Source organism: Kogia breviceps, chromosome 10, assembly GCF_026419965.1.
Source record: "Kogia breviceps isolate mKogBre1 chromosome 10, mKogBre1 haplotype 1, whole genome shotgun sequence".
Taxonomy (NCBI): domain Eukaryota; kingdom Metazoa; phylum Chordata; class Mammalia; order Artiodactyla; family Physeteridae; genus Kogia; species Kogia breviceps.
The window spans coordinates 67,155,320-67,168,806 of record NC_081319.1 but is presented as its reverse complement, the minus strand read 5'-3'; the positions used below and the strand labels follow the sequence as shown (position 1 = coordinate 67,168,806).

Here is a 13,487-nt window from a genome sequence, read left to right as displayed (position 1 = left end):
CTTTTTAGTCATCTTAGTGGATGGGGGTGGTGTCTCCCTTTAAAATTCACATGCTCAAACCTCTGAATCCCCATTTTACCCCACCTTACCAGCTATCACTTTGGACTTTCACTTTAAAAGAAATTAATGACAACCATCATAGTCAAAAAATTAATAATAGTACAACAACAACACCATTAATGGAGAATTTATCGTTCTTAACCTTAGAGTATAAGCTTCATGAGGGCAAAACCTACCTGCAGCACCATGTGTGGAGCATGGTAAGTACATTTACTAGTTATCTGTTGCTGTGTAACAAATTACACCGAATCTTAGCAGCTTAAAATAACAAACGTTTGTTTCACACAGTTTCTGAGAGTTTGGAATCTAGGAGCAGCTTAGTTGAGTGGTCCTGGTTCCTGGTCTATCACGAGGTTGCACTTAGGGGATTGGCTGGTTCTACAGTCATTTGAAGGTGTGACTGAGACTGGAGGGTTGGCTTCCAAGATTACTCACTCACTGTCGTGTGGGTCTCTCTATTGGGTTGCTCAACACGGCGCCTGGTTTCTCCAAAGTGAGTGACTCCCAAAACAAAGACAGGCGTTGATTACACAGAAAAACCAGTACATAGTGAGTATTTATTGATTGAACAGATGTGTGCCTGACACTATGCTAAGCGTTTTACTAACACCATCTTATTTAATCCTGATAACAACCCTTGGACCATTGTCCTCATTTGTGCTGATAAAACTGAGGCTTTTAAAAGTGAAGCAACCTGTTCAACAAAGCTATTAGGTGGCAGAGCCAGAGTTGAAAGTCAGACCTCTCTAGCCCCAATGGATGTGAAAAATGGTTCACACTGAAAATGAATTGCATTATTCCAAAAAAATTAGATTTCTGTGGTCGTTTAAATTTTGTTTGAGTCCAAATCATATACATATGGGGAAAGAAACTAGAAATTATATCAATAGGGAAACCCTCAAACTCTTCAGGAGGATAAAGAATTGCTTCCCTAATTCTCCACTTGGCAAAGTGTTTTCATTTTTTCTCTCTTACCAGACTAATGTTTCAGATTCTTGGAAGATCTTTGGAAATGAGGAAAGTCAAGAATTCTGCCACTGACTTTCCAAAGAGCCAAGACAAGCCGGTCATTCAGTGTACATATGGAACTATGGTAGCTGTAGGGGTCTACAGAGCAAGTGAGACAGTACCTGATGTCCAAAAGGTCACAGTCTTTTGGGGATTAAGGTGATACAAAAATAATCTAACACAGGGAAGTATAAGTGCCATGGAGAGGCATACAGGGAATGCTTCTTGAGATGTGAATTTTAAAGACTCATTTGGTGTTTGTTATTAATCTAGTGTGATAATCTCTGGAAGTCAATAGAAGATTAAGATGGGGGGGCCACGCCTTCTTTATTATTATTATTATTATTATTTTGTGCGGTACGCGGGCCTCTCACTGCTGTGGCCTCTCCCGCCGCGGAGCACAGGCTCCGGATGCGCATGCCCAGCGGCCACGGCTCACGGGCCCAGCCGCTCCGCTGCACGCGGGATCCTCCCTGACCGGGGCACGAACCCGCATCCCCTGCATTGGCAGGCGGACTCTCAACCAATGCGCCACCAGGGAAGCCCTATTTTTATTATTATTTTTAAGCAGTTGGAAAACTTACAAGGCCAGTGACTTTCTTACCGTTCCAGACCCAGGCTCTCAGGCAGGAACCACAGTCTCCCACTAAAGGTGGCACAAAGTTTGTTTTCTGGAATGCAAGAACGAAGGAAGAGTGACTAAGGTTCAAAGTCCGGGTAGCCTCCCTTGAGAATGTAGGAATCCAGCCAGGACAAACAAAAGACAAGGTGGAGTGGGTAGGGCAGTGGAGTTTAGGGATTGATTTGAATTAGAGTTAAGGTGATAATGCCAGGGTAGAAACAGACAAGGCAATGGTACTTGGACCCGTCCTCACTGACTGGGAAGTGAAAAGCTGTCCTAGTAGAGTTGAAATGATGAAATGTTTCTCTCCCCCATCACCCCAGGAGAACTGTCTGGTGCACGGTTGGAACTGAGACCACATATGCCTTGCAAAAACTAGTTTCGGACCCAGATTTGCTTTGGCCACGGAGCACACTCAGCTTTCAGTCTTCTGCAGAAATGCGGATTCCGTGGCTCCAGATTTTAGCAGTTTGGGGGCAGTAGTGGGGGTGGAAGAGCCTGGGTGGTGTCTACTCAGAGGTCACAGGCCCAGTTCACATGAAGCAGAAGGTGTGAGGACTAGGGGGGTGGCCAGGTGGGGAGTCAGAGTAGACCCCCCAAAAACAATCCATAAATGTGATTGGTTTTTCACCTGGTCAGCAACCCTTTGCGAAGGAGCCAGTTTGGTTATTCGGAGATAGGAAGAGGGTCAGTTCAGGGTTCTGGTCCTAGTCCCTTGATACGAATCAGGGGCAAGGGAATGGTCATTATCATCCAGTAGTGAGCCTCCTGGGTCCTCCCCAGCTACTCCTTGGGCTGCAATCTACTGTTTGCAAGAGACTAGGAGTTGGTGCAGAAACGCAGGAGCCGGATGGAGGATGCTCAGCTGGCAGCCCCCACGCGACCTGCCCCACCTCTCCCGCTCCTCCCTCCTCACCTGCCAGGGACCAACATCTGGCCAGGCTGGAACGGGCTCAGAAACGAATCTTTGCCAGCTCGTTTTTGTATCTGGGCTTCTGATGGGGTGCATCCACATCTGTGAGAATCTCGCAGACTCTCTGACGCCTATGTTGGTGGTTTGCGGAGAGGGATCTCCTATTACTGTGTACAGAGACGATGATTACTGAGGATGCTACACAGCCTGCAGGCGGTGCCCGAGGACCAGGGGCAGGGCAGGGGCCGGGGTGCCGTGCGGCGCCGGGGGCGGCCCGCTCACTTCGTGGGGTGTTGGAGCAGCGCGCACTTAAGTGGCCAAGAAAGCCGCAGCCAGGGCGGCGGAGACACCTCAAAACCACACGGAACCTTGGGGCTCCGGCCGCCCACGGCGCGCAAGGTACGCTTCGGGGCGGTCCCGCCTGACCCCGGAAGGGAAAGTGGTTTTGGGGAAGGGGAGCGAGGAGAGCGAGTTAAGTAAAAGTAAAAACCAAAGTTATTCTGCTCCCCCCGGGCTGCCTCGCCCCTGCCTCCTCTTTGCCCCGGGCTCCTTCAGAGGGGCGCCCTCCGATGCCGCGACACTCCCTGGGTCCCAGCCTGAATAGGGGGACCGCGAGCTTCTGACCGCTGCTACCCCGACCCTCCGGATCCAGGTCGCCGCGAAAACCCGGAGCGGAGCATCCCTCGGGCGGGAGCCGCCCTGGGCGCGAGCGCGCTGGCGCGCATGCTCAGTCGCGCGGCGGCGGCGAGTAGGAAGCTCAGCGCGGCGGTGGCGGCTGCGGCGCGGCCGGAGGGTGGGAGGGGCGCAGCGGCGGGGGCGCGGGGCCGGGGGTGGGGGCCTCTCGCCCGAGGTTCCTGGGCGCTTTTGGGAGCGTGGAGCCCGGCGTGAGGTGTGAGCGAGCACGGGGGCCAACGAGCGCGGGGTGGGCGGCGGGCGGAGCGCAGCCGCCGGGCGGGCGGAGCGGGCGGGGAGCCTGGGTCTCCGCGGCTCGGGACCCGGCGGCGGGCGGCGATGTTCCACTGCATCCCCCTGTGGCGGTGCAACCGTCATGTGGAGACCATCGACAAGCGCCACTGCTCGCTGGTCTACGTCCCCGAGGAGATCTACCGCTACGCCCGCAGCCTGGAGGAGCTGCTGCTGGATGCCAACCAGCTCCGCGAGCTGCCGGAGGTGAGTGTCCAGCCTCACCTGCGCGCCGCCCTGAGGGAGCGCGGCCGGGCCCCGCCAGCCTCGCCCTCTCCTCTTCCCCCCACCCCGTCCCCTCCTCACCCCTCCCCTCCTCTCTCGCCCCCTCTTCCACCTCGGGACCCGGCAGGAAGGTCCCGCGGAAACCACGTCTACGTTCATTCACCTGCTTCTTCCTCCCACACTCCTCCCCTTCCCCTCCCCCCCCCTCCCGAAAAGTTCCTTTTCTTTCTATACAAAGCGACTTGCTGTTTTCTGAGTAGTCGCTGTAGCTTGTGCAGTTGGGAAAACGTTCTGTGCCGATAAGTAGTTTATATCTAGGTACTAGCGCCCGGCACTTGTGACCGGGAAGGTGAGGAGCCAGGTGGCCGGGGCCGTTCCCGGCTGGAAGGACCGAACGCGGCATCCGGCTCCCGGGGCGGTCTCCTTGTCTCGCATTCCCCGATCGCCGGCCGGGGCGCCTTTTCCCTTCGGCCTGGACTGGGCCGGGAGGAGGTGGGCAGCGCGCGAGCGAGACGCGCTATCTCGGCATCTTCCGAAGAATGTGCTCCGGGCCTTATCGCGGGTGGGCTGTGCCGGGAAGAGCCGTAGCTGCCCGGGCTCCGGGACCGGCCGTGGGAGGCGGGGCAGGAGGGGGGCTGCGCCCGCGGAGCTGTGGGCAAGTGCCTTGGTGCCCTGCCTGCGTGGACCTGTTGCGTGGAAGGAGCCACGGTGAACGTCAGCAGGGGCTCTACCGGGTGGGCCAGCCTTGCAGCCGCCGCTCCCAGAGCGGCCAGGTTCAGCCTGCTGACTTCTGCCCTTGCAGTTATGAGTTACCTCTTCCGAGTTGTTTATGTAAATTAATCACCCTGCCGCGGCCAGACTTGTCAAGCGACACATGCTGATTGTGCTTTAATGGACGGTCGGGGACTGCGAACTTTTACCCTTCGAGCTTGCCCGGGGAACTTAGCTTGAGCAAGCCTGAAGGAGGAAGGTAGCCCAAATCCAGGTCTGTGCAGGAAGTCGGGGCAGTTAATCCGAAGGTGTGCAGGAAGTAGGGAGGCTGCTGGCAGGCGAGAGAGGACCTGAAGGCCCGAGCGTTGGAACTCAGATGTCTTGCAGGACCCTTTGTTAACACAAAGCCAAGACATGATCACAGAAACACTCACCAGTCAAATGTTCTGGCATGTTAGAATGACCCGATTTGTCCTCCAGCCCGATAGAGTGTTTTAAACAGCAGAACTGTGTTTTTCACAACATTTCAAGTGTTGTTATTCTTCTTGGATTAACTTTCCTTGGTCTGCGTAGAATTGATTGGATGGTTTGCTGTGTGCGATGGGGGGCGGTGGTGATTATCCTCACTAGGATCTTTGCAAAGCCCCCCAGGCTTTATTTAGCTTAGAAGCAGAAAAGCCATCCAGTTCCCTCCGGACTTTATTATTTTGTGGGCATTTTCAAACACATCGTTTTATCTGTCCTTTAGCTTCCTTAAATTTGACTTAAAAGTCATGAGCTCACTTACTGCCTTAAGTTATAATAAGTTTTAGGCATTGCTACTGCCAGGAATATAGAATACTGTTTGTAATTTAATACTTTCCAAGGGCTTCAGAATAAAGTTATTAAAGCTTGAGTGAAAAGCTGTTGGACTAGAAATGTTTCAGTGCTCTTTGTGGTGTTTTTGTTTGTTTTCTTTTGTAGAGCTGGAAGATTTCCTGTGACTGGATTGGCTTTTCACTCCCTTCTGCAAAGTTTGCGGGTTTTTCTGTAATGTTGGGGGATTCAGCTTGGTATGGGAAATTATGGGGTTTGGATGTGTCAGGTATTTCTACTGATTCTAAATGGAAACTTCTCAGAAGCTCAAAATACAGTCTGATAGCCCTCAGTAAATATGGTAATAAACAAGCTTTTCAAAGGCTAGAAGTGGTCTTGCATATGGGTAATTGCTCTTGCAGCTTTTAAAGTAGTTTCATAGTTTTCAAGTTGTGTAAAATCTGTTTTTCCCTGACTTTTTGTGTGCCTGGGTGTGTACAAGCCAGACTCCAGCAACCGCCTTCAAAACACGGATGTTTCATTCACAGTCTTTGCTTGGGCATCCGTTGTCTCCCGCCTGAGGTCTGCATAACTCATTACCGCTGCAGTCCTGGCCCCCTCCCCCAGCCCCTGTCTTCTTACCTGCCGCGTCACCAGTGGGCCTCTTCTGCGGACAAACCTCCAAGGTCCTCGTGGTGGTGGCCATACCTGCATTATGTTCTCCGCGATTCATTTGCAGCCAAAGGGGAAGCCTGCATCCCCTACCTAACCCCAATAGCAAAAGTACACATGCTCCCCAGCCTTCAGCACTGAGAAAAGCATCTCCTCTTCCTGAAAGTTTGCAGCCTCTGATTTGCTCCAACCCCCTTGTTTTCCAAATTGAGACTCAGGATTGAAGTGACTTTCAGGGCTGTCCAGCTGGTGTGATGCAGTCGCTATGGCCAGCACCCCCCCAACCCCGCCCCCCAGCTCTCCCCTTTCATGCATCTGCCAGCTGAGCAGGAATCTGGACTACTGGGCTTCTCACCTCCATCAGAACCTCAGTTATTTAGCCCCTCCTGGTTTACTCCTGTCATGTAAGCTTGGCCGCAGTAGAGCCTTTATTGACCCTCCAGGATTTGCTAGCTGTGGGGGATACAGAGATTAAAGAAGGTTTAATCAGCAGCTTTGTGGGGAGACAGTGACTTTAGTACAGGTATGGTGGGTGTGGTTGGAGCGGGCACTGCAGTTATTAGACGAGGAGGTGGTTACTGACCCGATCTGTTGACCTTTTGCTGAACTCACACCACCGGTCCTCAGGTGTGGCCCCACCCTGTGAGCCTCTCATGGCTGCAGGGGACTTAGAGCCTTCACCTTTGGCCTCACCACACCTTCCCATCCTCCAACTGGTCCCCTCCCCCAGCCCTATCCCTTTGGGGTGTGTGTTAACAGAGACACCTCGAGATGCCCCCTTGGGAGCACAAGCTTGGTGTCCAGTGGGTCCTGCTGAGTAAATCCCTGTTTATCTGTTGAATGAAGGCTGCTGAGTCTGATGCAGATCTTTCTCCTCTGCTGCTTTCTTGTCCCTTGAAGCTCATCACTGCTCCAGCATCTGTCCTTCTCTAATGGAGTCAGAGAATATCCAGGTCTTCAGAAGTGAAGGTCATCCACATGGTGTGGTTGTTTTGTCCTCCTCTCCTGCCTTCCTCTCTGTGTTCCTGATGACATCAGTTTTCCCCTCAATCTGTGCACGATGATGCTCAGATACCTTCAAACATGTGTTTACTGTGGTCTCTCTAGACCATCGCAGTGTCTGGTCTACTAGGCAGCAGACACTTGGAGTGAATGCTCTCAAGCCTCTCTAGGTTAAAAAGTTGAGTTTCATCCTGTCACCTCCTCTTAGAGTTCAGTCAGTCCTTCCATGATTGCCAGATGACATTATCTCAGATACCTGCCCCTGCCCTTCCTTCTGTCTCGTAACCTGCTTTATTTTTTTCCCTAGCCCTTAGAACATTCATTACCCCCTGATTCCAGACTGTGTCCTTGCTTGCTCGTTCTTTGTCTCCTCAGCCAGAACTTAAGCTCCATGCCAGCAGGGGGGTTTTTGTTTGTGGCTGAACCTAGGACAGTATCTGGGACACAGTGGGCATGCCTGTTGCCTGGATGAGTCCTTACGTGCTGTCACGGGGAGACAGTCCTCTTTCTTTGCCATAGTGATTGCCTGTCCCACACCTGACTTGTCCTGTGCACTGGTCTATTTGGAATTAGTAAAGACACAGATGTTCAGAATCCAGTGGTCTTGTCCTGCCTATCTTTGTTCTCCGTCTCTTCTATGCTGGACGCTTTTTTATTTTGGCTGTGCGTGAGGCTTGTGGGATCTTAGTTCCCCAACCAGGGTTTGAACCTGGGCCCCCGGCAGTGAAAGCACCAAATCCTAACCTCTGGACTACCAGGGAATTCCCTTGTGCTGGACACTTTTGACCACCTTGTCTTTTTGAAATAATCTTCATGCCTTGTAAACGTAATTCTTGTGTAACGAGACTTCAGCCTCTTCGCCTGTGATCTGTTGAGAGGATATCCATTCCCACTTGGAATAAGTCCCTTTTGTCTTAAACCCACCGTGTTTCAGTTTAGGTCTGGCCACGTGCACTGGCTTCTCTCCCTAGCAGTTCCATTTCTGGAGGCCGGGTCAGTCATTCTTCCTGGCTCACAGGTTCAGGGACTTACCTTCTTGTCTCCATCCATCCTGTCACTAGGTCCTGTCATTTCTTCCTTGAGGATGCCACCTTCCCTCTGCATCTCTCTCTCCCCCAGCTGGTCTCCCCTGGATCCCTGCTGTGCGTGGCTGGCCGTCCTCTGTAGAGGCTCTCAGGGCTGGTCTGGAAGGGGCAGGGGGCAAGGCTGCTGGAATCAGTTCAGGAGCTGCTCCATCACTTTCATTCTTTCTTCAGGCCTCGGGTTCCTCACGTGTCACAGTAGCACCTACTTTATAGGGTGGTTCTTGGGATTGAAGAGAGAATGCACGTGGAACACTTACAGTTAGGTCTGTGATGTCTAAGATCTTTCTGGATACTATGGCAAGACGCTTTTATTAGGAAGCAATGTATTTTTCCCCATATAACAAATTTATAATATTTATACAGTTACTCAATTCTTTCACCACAATATAATATTTTCTTGATTTTTGAGGAAACAATGTTTTTTTTTTTTTTTTTTTTTTTTGCGGTATGCGGGCCTCTTACTGTTGTGGCCTCTCCCGTTGCGGAGCACAGGCTCCGGACGCGCAGGCTCAGCGGCCATGGCTCACGGGCCCAGCCGCTCCGCGGCATGTGGGATCTTCCCGGACCGGGGCACGAACCCGTGTCCCCTGCATCGGCATGTGGACTCTCAACCACTCTGCCACCGGGGAAGCCCAGAAACAACGTCTTTTAAACTAGAGTTTAAAGACATTTTCCTGGGAATTTGCAAGTTATTTTTTAAAACCAAAAGTCAATTTTTAATATTCTTTTAAATAATAATTAAACAAATCATAGATTCTGTAACATCCAGATGACCTTCCAAATGAGGCGTGTCATAAAGATTTCCTTCCAGTGTTAGATTGTGCACCCCTTTGATTGTCTGTAGCGAAGGGGAAAGGACAGATGTGGACTTATTGCCGAAATTGTGTTTTGGGGTCAGATGAGGGCTTGGAAGTTCATGAGCAAAGATTTCACGACAGTGCGTTAGAGAAGAGCGGTGGCTGGCTGGCTTGCCGAGGGGGTCCCAGCCCCGCGGGGGTAGAGCCACACAGATTTGCCAGGAACTCCCTGCAGGTAGTCTTGTACTTAACACACTGTGAGCACGGAACAAAATTGCATCATTGTCATACGTCATCTTAAGTGAAAGCTGAGCTCTCTTTTATTGCTTTTTATCCAATTTTTACATTGTCTCACCTTACAGTTTTATAAGGGCTCAAGCATATGAAGCTTTATATTTGGACAGACCTAAGTAGCATTATAATGAAAATAATTTAGGGCAAAGCCCAGGAGGAAGGGTGTCCAAGAGAGCACTTGCCTCTTCGAGCCGTGAGCTGCACATTTCTCAAGTTAGGGAAACTAACTTAAGTTCTGCTTTCTCAGAGAGCCTGCTGCTGTTACACAGTTTAGCTCTTGGTTGTTTTCCTGTTCTGTTCCGTGTTAGTCCAGTGCCCCTCCCTCATCTCCTGTTCCCCCTACCCCTGCTTTACAGGTGAGGAAACTGAGGCCTGGAGAAGATGTCATTTGCCTCAGGTTGGTGGACCTTGGAGTGTCTTTGATTAACTTTGAGTATCTACTTATTAATAATATTCTACTAGATGCTACTTTCTGAGATTTTACTGAGCTCCAAATATTGCATTAAGTTCTCTCTAGAAATTATTTCCCTTAAATGGAATCACCACTCACTTTAGCCCTTATATTTCCAGTTTTGCCCGTGTAGGCACTGAGACTTACTTAGGGAGTTGTTTCGGAGGCTCGTGTAAGGAACTTGGCCGAGGTCAGCTGTGGAGCCAGAGCGTGCCTCCAGCTCTGTGTCACTTGCCCCTGGGGATGGGGCCTGGCCCTGTGACAGCTCTGAGGCATCTCCCTCTTTGGGGAGCTGAGGGAAGACTTCAGAGGGGGTGACATTCACGTTAGAAGGAAGAAAAAAAACCTGTCGTGGTCGCCAAAGCCCGTCCTTCCCAGGTGGCTCGAGCGAGGCTGCCCAAGTGGTTGCGGAACTGGAGAGGGGCCAGGCGGGGTCTGGACGGTGTGTCAGGAGAGGCGCCGCCCAGGTGGACCTCTCTTCTGGGAAGGTGGTCCTGGGAGGAGCGGAGGATGCTGTCAGGAGCCGCTGTGGTGGTCTGGGTGGGAGGAAACCATCCCGCACCTGTGGGGTGGGCAAGGTGGGATGGATCATGTCATCAAGGATGTTCAGGTGGGGGGGGTTCCTGCCCTCTGGTCCAGCACTGTTTCTCCTCTTCCCCCTGCCATGTTGTGCTGACCGCCTGAGACCCTTCATCAGGGCTCGGGAGACACTAAGCACAAAGCGTTTACCTCCGTGTTGTGGACACATTTTCCTCGATTGTGGGGCGTGTCGGCATTGAACTTGTAAATTGCTGCTAAGCTGTGTGTGTAGGCATTGGCTTAGGGGAGAGATGGACAGCCAGGGGTGCTGGGGGTGGGAAGAGTTTGTTTGTTTTTTTTTTGGTTTCAGTTGAATTGGGTCATCAAGTTCATAAAATTGCAGCCATAGTAACACTGGAGATCCTGTGGGTTCTTTTTTTCCCAAGTAACATGAGTATGTGCTATGTGTGTACTGGACCACGGACCTCAGTTTCCTCTGTCCTCTGCTGATGCTTTAAAACACTGATGCTTGGAGCCTTTTGATTTCCAGAGTCACTTGAAGTCAACTCATTGCTGAAATGCTGCAAAAAAAAATTGATCAATTCTTTGAGAAAAAGTAAATCTATTCACTTAATAAACCTTTCCTAGAGTTGAGAAAGTTGAGTTCTGCTGGTAACAGCAAGATGAACCCATTTCCCCAGCCCCCCTCCCCTCTTCCCAGGGGCTTCCAGAAAGAAGGGGCCACTTCGGCCCCTCCTCACAGCTTCTGGAGCGTTATCCTCTCTGCCAAAAATTGCAGCTTCTGTAACTCTGATACTTGGGTACTTGGGATTTCCTTTAAAAGGATCCTTTACACAGGCTTGAAATTTGGGGGGTAAAGTATAGCTGATATTTACACAAGAGGGTCAGAAATAGCAGTGTAAACATTTCTCAGCAGTGATGACAAAAATCCCAACTGTGGTCTCGCCGAGCCATGAACGGAGGCATTGGGCTCTTCTGGGTGTGGATCCAGTGAGGCTGCAGGCTTCTCTCTTTGCTCACAGAAGTCTAAAGGAAGTTTGCCTATTTTAGGATTTTCCCTGGAACACGGGGCTAGATATTTGTCCTCCACTTCATGGGATAGTTATGAGGGGCGATGAGATCATGGGCCAGATCTTAGTAAATGCACAGGAGAAACTGCTGGATGTCCATTTACTTTCTCTTGGGTATTATTTAGTGGACAGGGATGGTAATTTACTACTGCATGTGGTATTTTAGAAGATCTAATCAAGTGTGTGTGTGTGTGTGTGTGTGTGTGTGTGTGTGTGTGTGTGCCTGTAGTGTAAAATACTTTGAATTTCTAGAAGTAAGATGGAATACTAATTTTCTTTTTTTTTTTTTTTTTTTTTTGCTTATCACTGTTTGGGAGAATTTCCGTATCTAGGCTGTAACTTCTAGATTCGAGAGAATTTGACTCAGTTGGGAGACATTTGGCATTTCTGCTTCCGAGAACCACAAGGCATGGATTTGTCACGTGGTGGGTGGAAGGTGTTACACCTAATTGCAGTGTGTTCCAGACTGATTCCTGGATAGCGTGGCCTCCCATCCTGACCGCTCTGGTCGCCTTTCTTTCCACAGTCCACACCCACTTCCGGGGGAAAGATAATCGGAGGGACTATCAGCTGACTTGTGGTGGACGTGGGGAGCTTGAGTCAGATGAGCCGCTGTGAAGCCCGGAAAGGAGCTGCCAAACCTCTGAGGAGGTGACCTGGGCTCTGACTGCCTGACCTGATGTGGAAGATGCTGTGACCTGGGCTCTGCCTGCTTGACCTGATGTGGAAGATGCTGAGGCCTCTGAGGCTCATGCTGTTAGTGCAGCCTGCCTGAATTTGACTATGATGTGGCCTTTTTTTTGTCTTGTTATTATGTGTTGGATGCATAGAAGAATTCAAAGAATAAAAAATATGACATTTTCCTTGATTCCCTCCAGGTGATACCAGACATGAACAATTTTAGAACGTATCCTTATAGAATTTTCCTCTTCACCATACCACCATATATTTATCATCGTTAAAAGGAAAAGAGGACTCCTATATAAATTACTTCTATATAAGTTACTATATAAATTGCTTCACCACTTGCTGTTTTGTACTTAACTCCGTGTCCTGGATGTCTTCTGTGTCAGTATGTATAGATGTATGTTAACATCAGTGCTGGTGCTATAGGTTCCCTTATATAGGATATGCCATGATTTATTTATTTCACCACTCTCCTATCGCTGGACATCTAAATTGTTCCAAATTTTTGCAGCGATGAACTATACTAGATTGAATGTTCTTGTTCATATTACTTTGTACACACATGCAAACATTTCTTTGCATGGGTTCAAGGTGCATAATCACAGGATGAAAGGGTACATACTTTACAAATGTCAGTAGATGCTGTTAGCTTGTCAAAGATGATTATTTTTTAAATCCGAGTTGGATGGAGCCCTAGTGATAGGAGACATCTACCCACCTTACAGCTAAAGAAGTGCAAGATGAGTGAGGTAAAGTGATGGATCAGAGCAAAATGAACATGTGGGCGGTCCTCTCCCACTCCTGGCTCCAGGTCCTGTGCTCTTTCTGGGGGCTGGAGAAATAGGTGGGGAGACGGGTTCTGTCATCTCTGCCCCCTCTCTCCTCGACTGGGGCTGTTTCCCAGAGACCTGGGAAGACCCTTGGATGGGCTTCCGTCAATCTGATATTCGTTCCTGGTCTTTGGAAGACTGACATCTAATGCTTGCATTCAGGTGGCTTATGCTATTTAGTCGGGCAGAGAGGTTGGTGTCACGGAATTCCTAATGTGGGTTGATTTGGTTTCTGGAGCAGGAGGGCAGGGCAGCGTGCAGGGTGTCGGGGGCCGGTCAGCCCCTCCCTCCGTCCCTTCTACCGATGTGTTGCTTCTGGCCTGGATCTCTTGCTTGTCAGGAAAGTGTGTAGCGTGGTTGGGACAAGTAACTCAGCCTCACTGGGCCTCAGTTTGCTCATCTGTAAAAAGGTACTAATAGACCCCACCTCATGTGTGTGAAGAGTAAATGGGTTACCGTGTGTGCTGGGAACAGTGTCTGTTACGTAGACAGCACCCAATCAACTCTGCTGCTTGTTGCCATCATTCTTGGCTCTTTTGTGAGAGAGACTTCAAACTCCTTCGTCCTGTCTTCTTCAAATCCTGTCTCAATTCTTGGCGGGGGAGATCTTTCTAAAACACAGATGTGATGGGTGACTTCCTGCTGCAGTGGCTCCTCGCCTGCAGGATACAGCCTGGCTCTTCTACCTTATCTCCCATCTCTTCCCTGCTTGAACCTTGCGTTTCAGCAGCACTTAGCTGCCCTTGGTTACCAGTCTTTTCA

General features: G+C 50.3%; 1 protein-coding gene across 3 annotated transcripts in view; it reads left to right on the top strand.

Moving 5' to 3' along the window:
- Window positions 1–2,866: 2,866 nt before the first annotated feature.
- Window positions 2,867–13,487, top strand: part of LRRC1 (leucine rich repeat containing 1) — a 138,297-nt gene continuing 127,676 nt past the window's right edge. Inside the window, exon 1 of one of the 3 annotated variants that reach the window (XM_067005985.1) lies at window positions 2,867–3,002. Coding sequence is in view for 2 of the 3 variants with exons in the window: in XM_059076933.2 (XP_058932916.1) it covers window positions 3,615–3,773 (159 nt within the window). In the remaining variant the exon portion in view is untranslated. Of the gene's footprint in view, window positions 3,003–3,528; window positions 3,774–13,487 lie in introns of those variants that run through there. The other 2 variants (XM_059076933.2, XM_067005983.1) reach the window with 2 other exon arrangements.